This window comes from Petromyzon marinus, unplaced genomic scaffold (assembly GCF_048934315.1).
Source record: "Petromyzon marinus isolate PM22_M1 ecotype Great Lakes invasive population unplaced genomic scaffold, UKy_Petmar_22M1.pri1.0 PM_Scaffold_522, whole genome shotgun sequence".
NCBI classification, from domain to species: domain Eukaryota; kingdom Metazoa; phylum Chordata; class Hyperoartia; order Petromyzontiformes; family Petromyzontidae; genus Petromyzon; species Petromyzon marinus.
In genome coordinates this window covers 3,154-17,632 of record NW_027423527.1, presented here as the reverse complement: position 1 = coordinate 17,632, position 14,479 = coordinate 3,154, and the positions used below count along the sequence as shown (strand labels likewise).

Below are 14,479 nucleotides of genomic sequence, written 5' to 3'. Positions count from 1 at the left end.
GTGATAAGCTCACTGCTCATCACATTCAAGTGGTGAGCTCACTGCTCGTCACATTCAAGTGATGAGCTCCTCCTCCTGCACGTAGCGTGGCAACCCATGGCACCTGTTGAGTCTGGGTTCCTGCGAGGAGGTGGGAGGTGGAGGAGGTTGAGGTGGAACTGGTGGTGGAGGAGGTGGACCCCTGACAAGGCCATTTTACCCCACCCTACCTGGCCATTATAACCCCACTCTCACTGGCCATTATAACCCCACCCTACCTGGCCATTATGAACCCACCCTACCAGCCTATTATAAACCCCAGTGACACGACAAATATGGACCCAGAACCCACACATCACTGACAACTATCACGATTGGTAATACCCCTAGACAACAAAGCCGAGCCTAATTAGCGTAATTGCATAAATTGACATAATTACCTAATTTTGTAAAATTACACCTTTTGCATTTTTCATTTCATTTTTATTATTTTTCAAGACAATATATACAACAATCCTGACCCTGATGCCTGTTGTATATTTGGAGTTCGCATGTTTCTCTCACTCTCCCCTTCATTGTGAATTTTTGCCCGGCTCCTGTTTGTCACTCCACATTTATAGTTGCTGATATAAATTGACACGTAAAATGCCACTTAATTGGGCAATCATATGTGGCCAGGTTACGTCTGAAAAAGAGATATATCTTATGGGCTTTACCTGGTAAAATAAACAAATAAGCAGGTGGCTAGGTGAGTGATTGAATGAGAGAGTGGCTGAGTGATTGAGTGGTTGAGGGAGTGAGTGGCTGAGTTAGGGAGTGGCTGAGTGAGAGGCTGAATGAGTGAGTGGTTGAGTGAGTGGGTAGCAGAGTGACTAAGCAGCTGAGTGAGTGGCTGGGTGAGTGAGTTGTTGATTGAAAGCTTGAGTACGTGAGTGGTTGAGTGAGTGGCTGAGTGAGTGGCTGGTGAGAGGCTGAGTGAGTGAGTGGCTGAGTGAGTGAGTGGCTGAGTGACTGAGTGGTTGAGTGAGTGGCTGAGTGGGTGGCTGAGTGAGTGGCTGAGTAAGTTAGTGTTTGAGTGGCTGAGTGAGTGAGTGGTTGAGTGAGTGGCTGAGTTGGTGGCTGAGTTGTTGCGTGATTGACAGGTTGAATGAGTGGCTGAGTGAATGAGTGGCTGAGTGAATGAGTGGCTGTGTGAGTGAGTGGCTGCGTGAGTGAGTGGCTGCGTGAGTGAGTGGTTGAGTGAGTGGTTGAGTGAGAGGTTGAGTGAGTGGCTAAGTGAGTCAGTGGCTGGGTGATTGAGTGGCTGAGTGACTGAGTGGTTGAGTGGCTGATTGAGTCAGTGGCTGGTGATTGAGTGGCTGAGTGACTGAGTGGTTGAGTGAGTGGCTGAGTGGGTGGCTGAGTGAGTGAGACACGGGAAGCAAGAGGGAGACAGAGGGAGATAGAAGAGTGAGACACGGGGAGAGAAAGGAGACACGGGGAGAGAGAGGAGGGAGACAGGGGGAGGTTGGAGAGGGAAAAGCGGGGAGAGAGAAGAGACACGGAGAAAGATAGGAGGGAAACGCGGGGAGGGAGAGGAGAGAGACACGGCGACATAGAGGAAGGAGACACGGGGAGAGAGAGGAGGGAGACCCTGGGAAAAAAAGAAAGGAGGAGACACGCGGAGGAGGTGAGAGGTAGGAGGAGAGTGCGTGGAGGTGAGAGGGGAGAGATAGGAGGAGAGTGCGTAGAGGAGGCGATGGCTCCTATAATGATGACTTCAAGGCATGCTGGAAGACAAGTTCATGTGACCCACATAGCACAGGGAGCCATCGCTGTTGGAACCGCATGGGCAGGGAACGTGGCCTCCAACCCACCACCTGCACCAGCCTCACCACCACAAACCAACAACCACAACTAGAACTACAAATTCAACCACAAATGTAACCACAAATGTAACCACAGCAACAACCATACCCAACAACCATAACCACTATAACCACAACTATAACCAAAACCAACTACAATTATAACCACACCCACAACTATAACCACAATTATAGCCATATCTATAACCACAACTCTAAGCACTAAAACCAGACACAACTAAAACCACAACCATGATATAACCACTACAACTATAACCGCATTTCCGGTTATCACAGGTGGCAACATATGGTGCGAAAGAAGTTCAACACACATACAACAACAAAAGACACAGATTTATTCTATAGCCTATAACAGACTGTTGGGGCAAGTTCTGTTAGCGAGTACCTATGGAGACCCGCAGTGTGGAACACAAGCAGGTGGGTGGCCAGCACTACACCCGACCGTCTTTGTCTCCCGAGTGGCGATGTTTATTACACACCACAACAGGTACTCATTTCAGGCAGAGTCGACGTAGGGGAAGCCCTGGACTGGTTCAGATGATCGTCACTGGTGTTGGCCGTGAGCGGGAATCGAACTTTCTCGGGTCCGTGGCGTGGCGTTCAACCGCTACTCTACTGCTCCCTACACATACAACAACCATGAAAGCCAACATAACCACCTTCACCACAACTATAACCACAAAAACATAACATAACCATCACAACTTGTACCACAATCACAATTATAACCACAACCCCAAGTATAACAACAACAATAACATAACCACAACTGTAACTATAACCATGAAAACCCCAACCTCCACGTACACAACTATAGCCACAAAAAATATACCCCCCACAACCGCAATTATTACCACAACCAAAAGCACCAAAACAACCAACATAACCACCTACACCACAACTAAAACCTGAACCACCACTACAACCAGCGATACAACCACAACTATAACCACTGCCACCACATTCAAAACCACCACAACCAACATCACCTCAACCACCACAACCATAACAAGCAACATAACCACAACAACCACATTGATGCTGATACTCTAACACCACCTACACAACCACTTTATCAAGGCTCTATGTATCCGTGTGTCCATGTGTCTCCGTGTCTCCACATGTCCCTGTGAGTGGGTGAATAGATGGGTTAGTGGGTGAGTTGGTGAGTGGGCAAGTGAGTGGGTGGGTGTGTGGGCGATGGAATCGAACCTGCACCTCTGCAGTGCAAGTCCAGTGAGCTAACGACCCGCATGTGGTGGGGTAAAGTGTGGGTACGCCCACCTTGCTCCAAAACGTGGAGATCAGCGTGGAAGAGTAGACCAAATACCCTAATTAGCGGCGTCTAGTGGAGGCCTCCTCCGCCAGCACGCGATTCGCCTCCTTCACAATAAACCCTTCCTTGCAAAGATAAAAAAGTATATTTGACTGATCCCATCAGCCTCTCATCAGCAGCAATGGCTCAACTCGAGCGCCACTCTGGACCGCTTTCCACCTTCAGTGCCTCAGCAGCAGAGCCGGGCTCTGCTTGAACCGATGCCGTGAGCCCAGCAGCTGTTTAGAAGCCTACGGCTGTGGGCCGCCTTTGTCTCTCCTCCACCACTGCTGAGGTGTCCACACCATGCGAGGTTCTCACCTTCAGGCTGAGTCGACCCAGAGGAGGCCCAGGCAGCGAACCGCTTCAGAAGTTGGCGCCAGGTTCACCGGCGGAAGCGGAAGTAGAGAGAGCAGCAGAAGCATCGCGTGTGGGGAGCAGCTGAGGTGTGGATCAGAACTGTGTATTAGTGGTGGTGTGGTAGTGGTGGTGGTGTTCGTGGTGGTGGGGTTGTTAGTGGTAGTGGGGTTGTTATTGGTGGTGGGGTTGTTATTGGTGGTGGGGTTGTTATTGGTGGTGGCGTTGTTAGTGGTGGGGTTGTTGTTAGTAGTGCTCTGTTAAGGCTAAATACGCGGGAGCTTTGTCTTTGGTGGTGTGAGTGGGGGAGGGGGCGTAGAGGGGGGGGAAGGTGCTGGGGGGGAGGGGCTCACAGGATATTGCGTCACTGAGGGCGTGATCACCGAGCCCCGCCCCCACTTGGTTCTGCCGATCTTTTTTCTCACATGTGGCGGTAGAGAAGCACCGAGACGACAGAAGCAGCGACTCTCTGGAGGAAGTGAGGAACTGTAGGTGAGTGGTGATGTGAGTGGTGAGGACGTGTGTGTCTGTGTAGTGTACTGGCAGGAGGAGTGGTGGCGTTAGTGGTGTTACTGATAGTGGTGGTGGTGTGTTGTGAGTGAGTCGTGACGATGTGAGTTCATGTCAGAATCAGAATATTTATACTGGAGTCAGATGAGCTATACAGCTCTTTCTCACAGATGTCCAGTGTTGTGGGTGAGTGGTAAAGATGTAACCTCGCGTTGATGTGAGTTTCTTATTAATGATGTGGGTCCGTGTTAATGATGTGGGTTTGTGATTTAAAGCTTTCGTGACTGCAGTAATTCATATTCTTAGTTCTTTCGGTAAAGTCACGTTGAAGGGAAACAATAAAATAATAAAATATATATAAAACAATAAAATTATCACGACGTTTCGACCATAACACAAACGGTCATCATCAGGTGTGTCTGTTTGCATACATTTATTTATTTTTAAACGGTGTATTTATTTATTTATAAAAAACGTTAGCCCCACGCGCAGCGATTTAGCAGTTTATTTAAAAGGACGAGTCCATCTATGTTCTGAAAAGAGGAGGGGGGAGACGAAACAATCATTGTATGCCGTCTGAAAGCCACTGTAAGCGTGAACAATCAATTAAAACCTGAAATGGTTTATCAAATCTTTCCAATGATTGCTAAGCCAGAATCCATCTTCTCGGTTGAAATTGTCTCTGTGCTTGTATATGTGGATAGCCTCATGAACGAATTTCTCATGGTAACCAGATGGATTACAAAGAACCTCTGTCTTGGAAAAGTCAATGTCATGTGAGCCTACTGAATTATAACAATAATCTGCCACGGCCGAGGTGTTGGTCCTACCGTGTTTAAGGTCTCCTTTGTGTTCACGAATGCGGTCCGAGACATGGCGTTTGGTTTCTCCAATGTAACTACTACCACAGAGGCAACTTAGTTTGTAGATACCAGGGTATCGTATGTCCGGAATCACATCTTTTACAGACGGAACCAGATCACGGATTTTATGTAATGTGTTGAAACGGACCTGGATCTTGTGTTTATTCAAGATTTTGGAGATCTTTTTTGTGATCCCCGCAATGTAGGGTAAAGTGATGGTTTTGAAAGGCTCCTCAAGAGGGTACTTCTTCATGGTTTGAGTGATAGCTTTGCGGATTGTATAGTCGGAGTAACCATTAGCCTTAAGAGCTTGGTGTACGTGCTTGAGTTCACTGCCTATGTGTTCCTGGTCGGATATGCATTGGGCTCTATGATACAGAGTCTTGATGAGAGAATTCTTCTGTGATGGATGGTGATGGGAATCCGGTTTCAGATAAGCATCCGTATGGGTAGCTTTCCTGTAGACAGAGTGGCTCATTGAACCATCAGGTCTCTTTTTAATTAGGACATCCAAAAAAGGTAGCTTGCCATCTTTTTCGACTTCCATGGTAAATCTGATGGCTGGGTGTATGGAATTGATGTGGTCGAAGAATTGGTCTAGAGCAGGCCGGCCATGTGGTCAGATGACAAAAGTGTCATCCACGTACCTCTTCCATAAGGTTGGGCACAGAGTGGCAGTCTGGATGGCGTCAGTCTCAAATTTCTCCATGAAAATGTTAGCTATAACCGGAGATAGGGGGGAGCCCATTGGGGTGCCCTCAGTTTGTTTGTAGAAAGTTCCATTCCAAGTGAAGGGCTATACACATATACAAGCACAGGGACAATTTCAACCGAGAAGATGGATTCTGGCTTAGCATTGGAAAGATTTGATAAACCATTTCAGGTCTTAATTGATTGTTCACGCTTAAAGTGGCTTTCAGACAGCATACATTAAAATTTGTCGTCTCCCCCCTCCTCTTTTCAGAACATAGATGGACTAGTTCTTCTAAATAAACTGCCAAATCGCTGCACGTGGCGCTAACGTTTTTTATAATTAAATAAATACACCGTTTGAAAATAAATAAATTCATGCAAACCGACACACCTGATGACGACCGTTTGTGTTATGGTCGAAACGTCGTGAGAATTTTTATTGTTTTATATATATTTTATTATTTTATTGTTTCCCTTCAACGTGACTTTACCGAAACAACTAAGAAGATGTGGGTTTGTGTTGATGATGTTGGTTCACGGTGAGGATGAGTCTGTGATGTGACGTGACTCGTGTTGTGACGTGGGAAGCAGTGCCGACGTGCACCCTCTACCCTGTGTGATCCTCGCCTTCGTCTCCCGCTCTCCACACAGAGACCCGGACCGTGCGAGAGACGCCGCGAATTATGTGCACTCTGCACTGTTCGGACCGTGTACCAGTCGGAGTGCGGGCGGTGTTGTTGCAGTGAATGCCACGCTGCCCTCCAAGTTCGACTCCCGCTCACGGCCACCAACACTGCTGACGATTACCTCAACCACTCCTGGGCCTCCCCTTGTAGCCATAACGAGCAGCACCTACGAAGACCGGCACGGCACACGACACCAGTGTTGGTGGCCGTGAGCGGGAATCGAACCCCGGGTCGCTAGGTTCATAGCACAGCGCGCTAATCACTACACTACCGCACACACACACAGACACACACAAACACACAGATACACACACAGATACACAGACATACACACAAACACTCAGACACACACACAGACATACAGACACACACAGATGAGACACAACACACATCCGCCCTCGGGCCGTGACGTCACACCCGCTTCCACCCAGTGTGCCGCTAGAGCCACGCTGCAAGCTGCCTGCTCAGGAGCGCCTCTCTGCACGAAGCCTCCTGGAGCCTCTCTCGTAGCAGTCACCATGGAGGCTCACGGGCTGCGCAGTACTTCACGCACCCTCGTGACGCTGCTCGTGGCGAGCTCCGCGTTCCTCGCGTCTGTGCCCACGGAGGAGAAGAATTTCTCCCCTAACTGGCTGGTTAAGCTGAGGGGAGCCTGGGAGGTCCAACCGCCACAGGCTGGACAGCCTCTACCTCTCACCAAAGCGACCGTGGCCGTCCACATCAGCAACCGCCTCACAGGTCACGAAGCCGAGAGGGTGCCTCGAGTCGCTTCCTCTCCCAGCCATGGCATGGAGGTTCCCCAAGGAGGAGGAGAAGACGACGACCCAGCTCCTTCAGGGTGGACGACCTTCATGGAGATGCTGCACAGTGGGCCGGTGGCCATCGCCACGAGGTGGCGAGCGCGGGGATCACCCTCCTCAGCCTCGGAGTGGCGGCTGAAGAATGCAGTGGTGAGTGCCGACTTCACGCTCACACAGGCCATCAGCGTGGCACCGTGACATACACCACATGCAGAGACACCACACGCAGAGATGCATCACGCGTACAGATCACTCGCGCAGATATAAGAATCTCACTCGCATACACCACACACACATCCTAGACAAAGTCGCATATGTCATTTGGAACAAGCAAACACCTTGCTCAATTAAGTATACTTAAAAATTATCCACTGCAACTTTAAGGGTGTTTTTTGTTACTGGCAGCGTGGCATTTGGGACATGTGCTGGACTCAGCTGTCCTTGTGCGGCGTTGGTGAGTTGCGCTGGTGTGGACAGAACAATGTCCCCTAGCCAGTAGAGTCAGAACAATAATATTTTTTTATGGTTGAGGAATCCGATGAGCTATAAAGCTCTTTTTCACAGATGTCCGGTAGGGGCTGGTAAGAACGTTACAACAACAAATACTACAAAAACATGATAATAGTGCAAAGTACAAGAAAGGTTAACAAATCACCCAAACACAAACAAATAAAACTAAACCAGCCCCATCATACTCTTTGGTTCTTTCGGTAAAGTCACGTAGGTATAAAATAAAGTAAATCACGATGTTTCGGGTGCAACACAAGCGTCCATCATCGGGTGGGGAAAGCATGGTCTGCTGCTGAGGCAGACTGATTTATTTTATTTTATACCTACGTGACTTTGCCGAAAGAACCAAAGAGTATGGATTCCTGCAGTCACGAAAGCTTCAAATCAAGAACACCCCCATCATACCAGTCAAAGCCCACTGAGGTACTAACTTATTTTTCAGATGGAACCTGGTCACAAATGAAAGCTCAACCTCGTAAACCGCGCACGCACGTGAGCGCAAACCGCTACTGTAGGCGATTGCGCAGGTACGCGAGCGCTGGGCACCACCAAAAATAGTCGTGTAGGCACGCGCGTGCTGAACAATACTGTAAACGATCGTACAGGTACGGACACCAAGCACGCTCTACTCCTTTATTCGCCGCAAACAGCCGCGTGTGCGCGCGAACACAAAACACTCTCCACCCTCCTCTTCACCCTCCAAAGGAGCACATGAAAAAGTTTATTCCCCTACCAGTTATTTTATTTACCGCAAGCAACCCGTTAAGCTACGCGTAATTGTGTGGGTCAGTGGATGTCAGCCTATTCCCCTTGAGATCCTAGACTGTATTTCCTCTGCCTATCGCTCTGCTTTCTACCCTCGATCAAATAGCCCAAACTTACCTCTCTCTCTTACTCACGTGTACTTCCACTCTGCTGCACTGGAAGCTGTAGAAAAGCGATCAGTAGAGGGTTGAGCCTGGCTGCGCTGAAGTGCATCACGCGGACGTCTCGAACGGCTAACTCCCCTCCTGCGTGGACCGCGATGATCTTGAAGAAGAACTGCCTTGCTACCTGAATCCCCCTCCCTTTATCCCACCTACAACAAAGGAATTTCGCCGTTTCGCTCCCTTGGCCTCCCGTCCAATCAGGGTCTCGGATTTTCCCGCCCTTCGATACCCGGATCCCAACTCGGGTGATGTCGCCGCAGTGATCTCTCCGACATCCGCTCTCTGTTCTCCTGCTACCAGTCCACTGACCCGTGCTTGTGTGTGTGTGGTTCCACTCGCGGTGGCTCGATGGCCCTTGCCGTGACCATGCAACTTTAATATTAGGTCCCGGCACCGCAGTGCATGTCAGCTACAGGGGGAAGATCGCCCAATTTCCCGGCCGCAGGAAACCATGAAGATCGATCCCATTAGGGACTTCTGGAAAAAAAACCTATCGGCCGGGTGACCTCCCCTCCTGGCTCTACGTGGGGCGTGTGTGCGTTCGTGCGGGGGGAGGGGGGGTGGCGAGGGTGCACCGCGTTGGCGTCGGCATCCCCCGGTGGCGGCTTCACGGCGGTGGGCACGGCCTCGGCAGAGCGGCTCTGCTGCGGCGGCCTCACGACTGTGCAGTGGGCAAAACGCGGACGTCTGAGAAGGCACCAGCCCCGGGAGAGTGGCGGGAAATCCGAGGCATCGGTGACGGCGTCGCGGCGGTGGGCACGGCTCCGCTGGAGCGGCTCCGCTGCGGCGGCACCACAGATGACGGTTCCCCAAGATGGAGAATACCCGTCTCCCTCAAGGTGGACGACCTTGATGAAGATGCTGCACAGTGGGCCGGTGGCCATCACTTACGACGTGGAGAGCGCGGGGATCACCATTACCAGCCTAAGAGTCTGGCTGAAGAATCCACTAATAAGAGAGAGAGTATGCTGGCTTCACTGTCACATAGAACATCAGCAGGACACCACAACAGAGACACCACACCCAGAGAGGCATCATGGATATAGATCACTCAGGCAAATGTCATAATCTCACATGCATAGATGACACAAATCAGAATCAGAATATTTATACTGGAAGAATCCGATGAGCTATTAAGCTATTTTCACAGATGTACAGGAGAGGCAGCTTAGAACGTTACAACAACAAACAATAAAAAATCACACTCACATCCTCGACAAAGTCGCACACATTTATTACAAGCACACATTGTTCATGTTGGTGGATTACAAATAGTTGTCCGATATTTACCACTGAAAGGCAGGTACAACACTCGTGCTCAATCAATGGTGGTGGTGTGGCAGATGGCAAGTGAAAAAACAATATTTGAGTGGAGTGACCAACAGGGGAAGAAGGAGACTGCAATCTCTTGCCTCTCATAATGATTTTGTTTCCGGTTTTAAACAGAAGTCATCGCAGCGCAGACGAGTTTACCGAAGCCGCTACATGAGAGGATCCATGTGGAAATTGGCTCGGAGCAAGTGCCACCCCATGAAAATCAAGAGGACCCATAGATCCCTCAAGACTCAACTGGATGGCTGCTCCATGATGAATAGCTCACCAACACTTACCAGCGCACCCACCAACAGCACCACTCCTACCAACACCACCACTCCTACCAACACCACCATTCCTACCAACACCACCATGACAAACCCCACCCCGAAAAACACCGCTATCTCGACTAACACCATTACACTTTCAAATACCACCACCTCTACCAATACTATCCTGAATAACACCACCACCCCTTCCACCCCTACAAACCCTACCAACAGCATTTTCTCCACCTTCACTACCACCCGGACCAACACCATCATCCCAGCTGAGTGTGAGTGGTGTCACCTCATGATAATGGCCCGCATCAATGCCCGCCGCACTAAAATAAGCTCAATTACCCCTACCAGCTCAATCACCAACTCCACCGCTCCTACCAACTCCGCCACTTTGACCAATCCCACGTTTACCAACATTACCTCCTCTACCCTCACTACCACCCCTACCCACATCACCCCAGCTGAGCATGTGTCCAGCCTCATGATCATGAGGGAAAAGAGATCACTCTTCATGGCTGGATGAATGCCTGCTCCACCACTCCTACCAACTCCACCACCTCTACCAACCACACACCTACTAACACTACCTCCTCTGCTAACCCAACCCTGACCACCATCACTTCCTCTACCCTCAACACCACTCCTTCCCACATCATCACCCCAGCTGAGCGTGAGTCCCGCCTCGTGATCATGAGGGCAAAGAGACCACTCTTCATGGCCCGGATCAATGCCTGCTCCACCACTCCTACCAACTCCACCACCTTTAGAATCCGCACACCTACCAACACCACCACCCCTCCCAACACCGCTACCCTTACCAAACGCAACTACTCCGACGAACACCACCACTCCTACCAAAACCAACCCTACCAACGCCAACCCTACCAACACCAACCATACCAACACCATTATTCCTACCAACACCACTCCCCCTACCAACACCAACCCTACCAACACCAACCCTACCAACACCAATCCTACCAACACAATGACTCCTACCAACACAACCACCCCAACCGACACCATCACTCTTTCCAACAACAGCCCTATCAATGCTACCTATCCTACAATTGGCAACTCTATAAACACCTTTACCTCTACCAACACCACCACCACCACCACCCCAAATAAGAAATAATACAAAATAAATAACATTCCAACATCGCTGCACCCTTTCCATGTTCCCTCCTTTGTTTACGCGTCATCCATTAAAATAAGTTATTGTTATTTTTTAAGAATAATAGTTACTAAGAATATTGTTTTGTATTAAGTGAAGTCATAATATTGTTCGAAAAGCTGGTTAATGTAGATCCTTTGTCAGTCATTTCTAGATGATTGCCTCGCCTTGCCTACATTCACCTTGGTGACTCAATCACATGCTCAAGGACACGAGTGATATTTTCGGCTAACAGAAGGTGTAAACCTACCTTTACCACCAGCAGTTGGATGGACTGGTGAAGTTGTCTAAACAGAACCATTTATATGCCCGATGTTGATTGCTTCCAATGGGTATGCTTGTGACTGACAGATCTGTGGTGAGCAGAAGTGTAAAGGTTAGCGTGCTGCGCTACGAACCCGGCGACCCGAGTTCAATTTCCACTCATGGCCAACACCAGTGATGATTATCTAAATCGTTACTAGGCCTCCCCTAGGTCGACTCAGTCTCAAATTAGTGCCTGGTGCTTATTTAGCTTAGGCTACCTCACATGCCATGTCAGCCTTCATAAGGCGCTCGCTAACAGCGCTTGCCACAACAGTCTTAAGTCTTTACGGAGGATCTTTGTCTTTGACTGACACATCTGTGGGCTAGAGTGTAGCTTGATTTAGTGTTCATGTGAGGGATGTGCTTTGCCTGCCGCCACCACTGCGTCTCCGCTCATGTGTGTTTAGCCGTGTCAGTGACGCGCCACGATGTCACTGCTGCTGCTGCTGTCACTGCCACGACCCAGTCGGTGTAGGGTGCTCTGGGACGAACTAAAAAAGTGGCACGAGGATTATTGCTCCTACTTCAGCAGATCAAGAACGGTTCTCATGGAGTCATCAAAATGCACCTGAAACCACTGCTGAGCATCTCAATCACATATGTGAAATGTCACCAGTGGTGTCCGTTGCCCCTGCTGTGAGTGGCGGAGATGTCCGTGAATGGTGATGTCCCTGAGTGGCGGTGGAGTCTTTGTACAACGCGGCTGCTGTATTCGTGATGAAATAACCTGAGACGAGCATGCTTGGTGGAGCTCAACAGAAGGTGGTGAGGCAGAGGTGTGAACTGAAAGTTCGAGCTTAAGGCGTGAGCTCAAGGTGTAAGGTCGAGGTATAAGCTGATGTGAGCTGGAGATGCGATCTGGAGGGGAGCACGCGGTGTCCCCATGCTCACAAGCGTCGTGTTGTGGGAGGTGGCCCGAACTAAACTATTTTTATTTACCAAGTAAGGCCCACTGGTCCATGTAGCTCTTTTTCAGACGCGACCTGGTCACAAGGGAGCAGCGGCACTCTGCGCTGTCTTCGCGGAGGGGGTCCAAGGGGCGTTGGGGGGGGCTCTGGGGTGCGGTCACCGCATCGCGCCGCTTTTAGATGCGCTTCTGCGGCCATCTGGACCGCTCTTCCTTCCGATATTTGGAAGCCATTGGAGCTCTGCACTTTTAAATGTCTTTGACAGCTCATTTTCTTAGAACCGCTTTTTGTGCTTAGTTTGTTGTCCTTCCCCAGCACCTTCGATTAGCGCGGTTGGCTACGTACGGTGCGATAGAAGTTCAACATACATACATATTCTATGTTAGTGCTGTATTTTGTGCATTGGTGTTGCAGCCAGCCAGAAACCGGCGCGACCAACAATATCCCCAAGCTCTGTGGTCCTACATTGGGATTATTTGTCGATACCGCGTTGGCAGTGGTGCACAAATAACACAAATCACTGAACTCATTCGTTAATACAACGGCTGCCTTAAGAGGAAAATATATCATGGGCGATGTTTCAGGCAATGGGCCCCACTGCATGACATATGTTTGCCCAGCTCCATTCAAGAGCGAGTATACATGTGAGGGGAGAGAACCAACGCGTGTGAGGGGGAAACATTCAATCTCCGAGAGCTGGAAATGTCTCCGCTTGCTGCGCTGCCCAGACCCTGGCTAGGCCAGGAGATGGCGACCTCAGCGACCACGGGTAGGAGTTTCACCAAATTTGTGTGGCGATCCACATGTGCACGCACACGTGCACGCACACACACATAGACTTACACACTCACACACACAGACTCACTCACAGACTCACTCAACAACAACCGCCATTCGCCACTAAGTAGGGCGGCGATGTCACCACGACGCTTGTGCCAGGCCATGTGCACCTTGAGGCCACGTGAAGTGTCGAACGCCCGCTGGCAGGAGGTCACGGGGCAGACCCAGGTGCCACGGGTCGACTGAGATGACTGGCTGATGCACCACCTGTGCCCCCTACTGTGCCAACCTGCTGTGCCTTAGTCACCCGGCGCTCCGCTCGTTGTTGTGAGCGTCGCTCCTCCGCCCTCCGTTGTTGGAGGGCGACTGCCTCCAACTGCCCAGTAGCGTTCTTCACGAGCCTCCTCCACAGAGGCCGATCTTGACAGCGCTGGTACCAGTCATCGGCAAGTCCACTCAGCTCCACGTCCTCCTGTACCACATCACTCCATCTCTTCTCTAGCCCATGCCGCGCCCGTTTAGCCCCCTCGATCCGACCGAACAAAAGCTGTTTCGGCATGCGGTGGCTGGGCATGCGGGCTACATGACCCAGCCAACACAGCCTTGCCTGCCAGAGGAGCTCACCGATGGGACCTTGCCCAGATCTTTTGAGGATTTATGAGCTCCTCACATAATCCAGCCTGGTTAAACCCAGGATGGATCGTAGGCAGGCCAGCTTAAATGTTTCCAACCTGCGAAGATGCTCCATTAGGGGGGTCCACGTTTCACAAGTGTAGAGAAGGAAGGGAATGACCGTGGCCGAGAAGACCCGAAGCTTAATGCGAAGTGACAGACCAGGTAGCTTCCACACAGCGTTACGCAACCGATGAAAAGATATTGCCGCTCACACACTCACTCACACACTCACACAGACACACACACAGACTGACACAAAGATCCCCCGTATATCCTGAACAGACTTTTGGGGCAAGTGCTGTTAGCGAGCAGCTATGCATGGCACACGAGGGGGTGGGCAGCCAGCACCACGCCCGGCCGCCTTTTTCTCCCTAGTGGCGATGTTTACACACAGCACCGCGCTAACCGCTGCACCACCGCTCCCCCGCTGTTACAGTATAGCACTGTCCCCAGGTAAGATGGCCGCCCGCCTCCACGTGACTCGGCGCGCGCACTCGGCACGTGGTGTCATCACCACGTGGTGTCACC

At 50.5% G+C, this 14,479-nt stretch overlaps 1 protein-coding gene across 1 annotated transcript; it reads left to right on the top strand.

Moving 5' to 3' along the window:
- Positions 1 to 3,889: 3,889 nt before the first annotated feature.
- On the top strand, positions 3,890 to 11,269 carry LOC142923450 (uncharacterized). Its single transcript, XM_076064564.1, has 3 exons — positions 3,890 to 4,011; positions 6,237 to 7,221; positions 9,957 to 11,269. Exons 2-3 carry the CDS (start codon positions 6,646 to 6,648, stop codon positions 10,626 to 10,628), a joined length of 1,248 nt encoding a protein of 415 aa, XP_075920679.1. The 5' UTR covers positions 3,890 to 4,011; positions 6,237 to 6,645; the 3' UTR covers positions 10,629 to 11,269.
- The last annotated feature ends 3,210 nt before the right edge of the window (positions 11,270 to 14,479 follow it).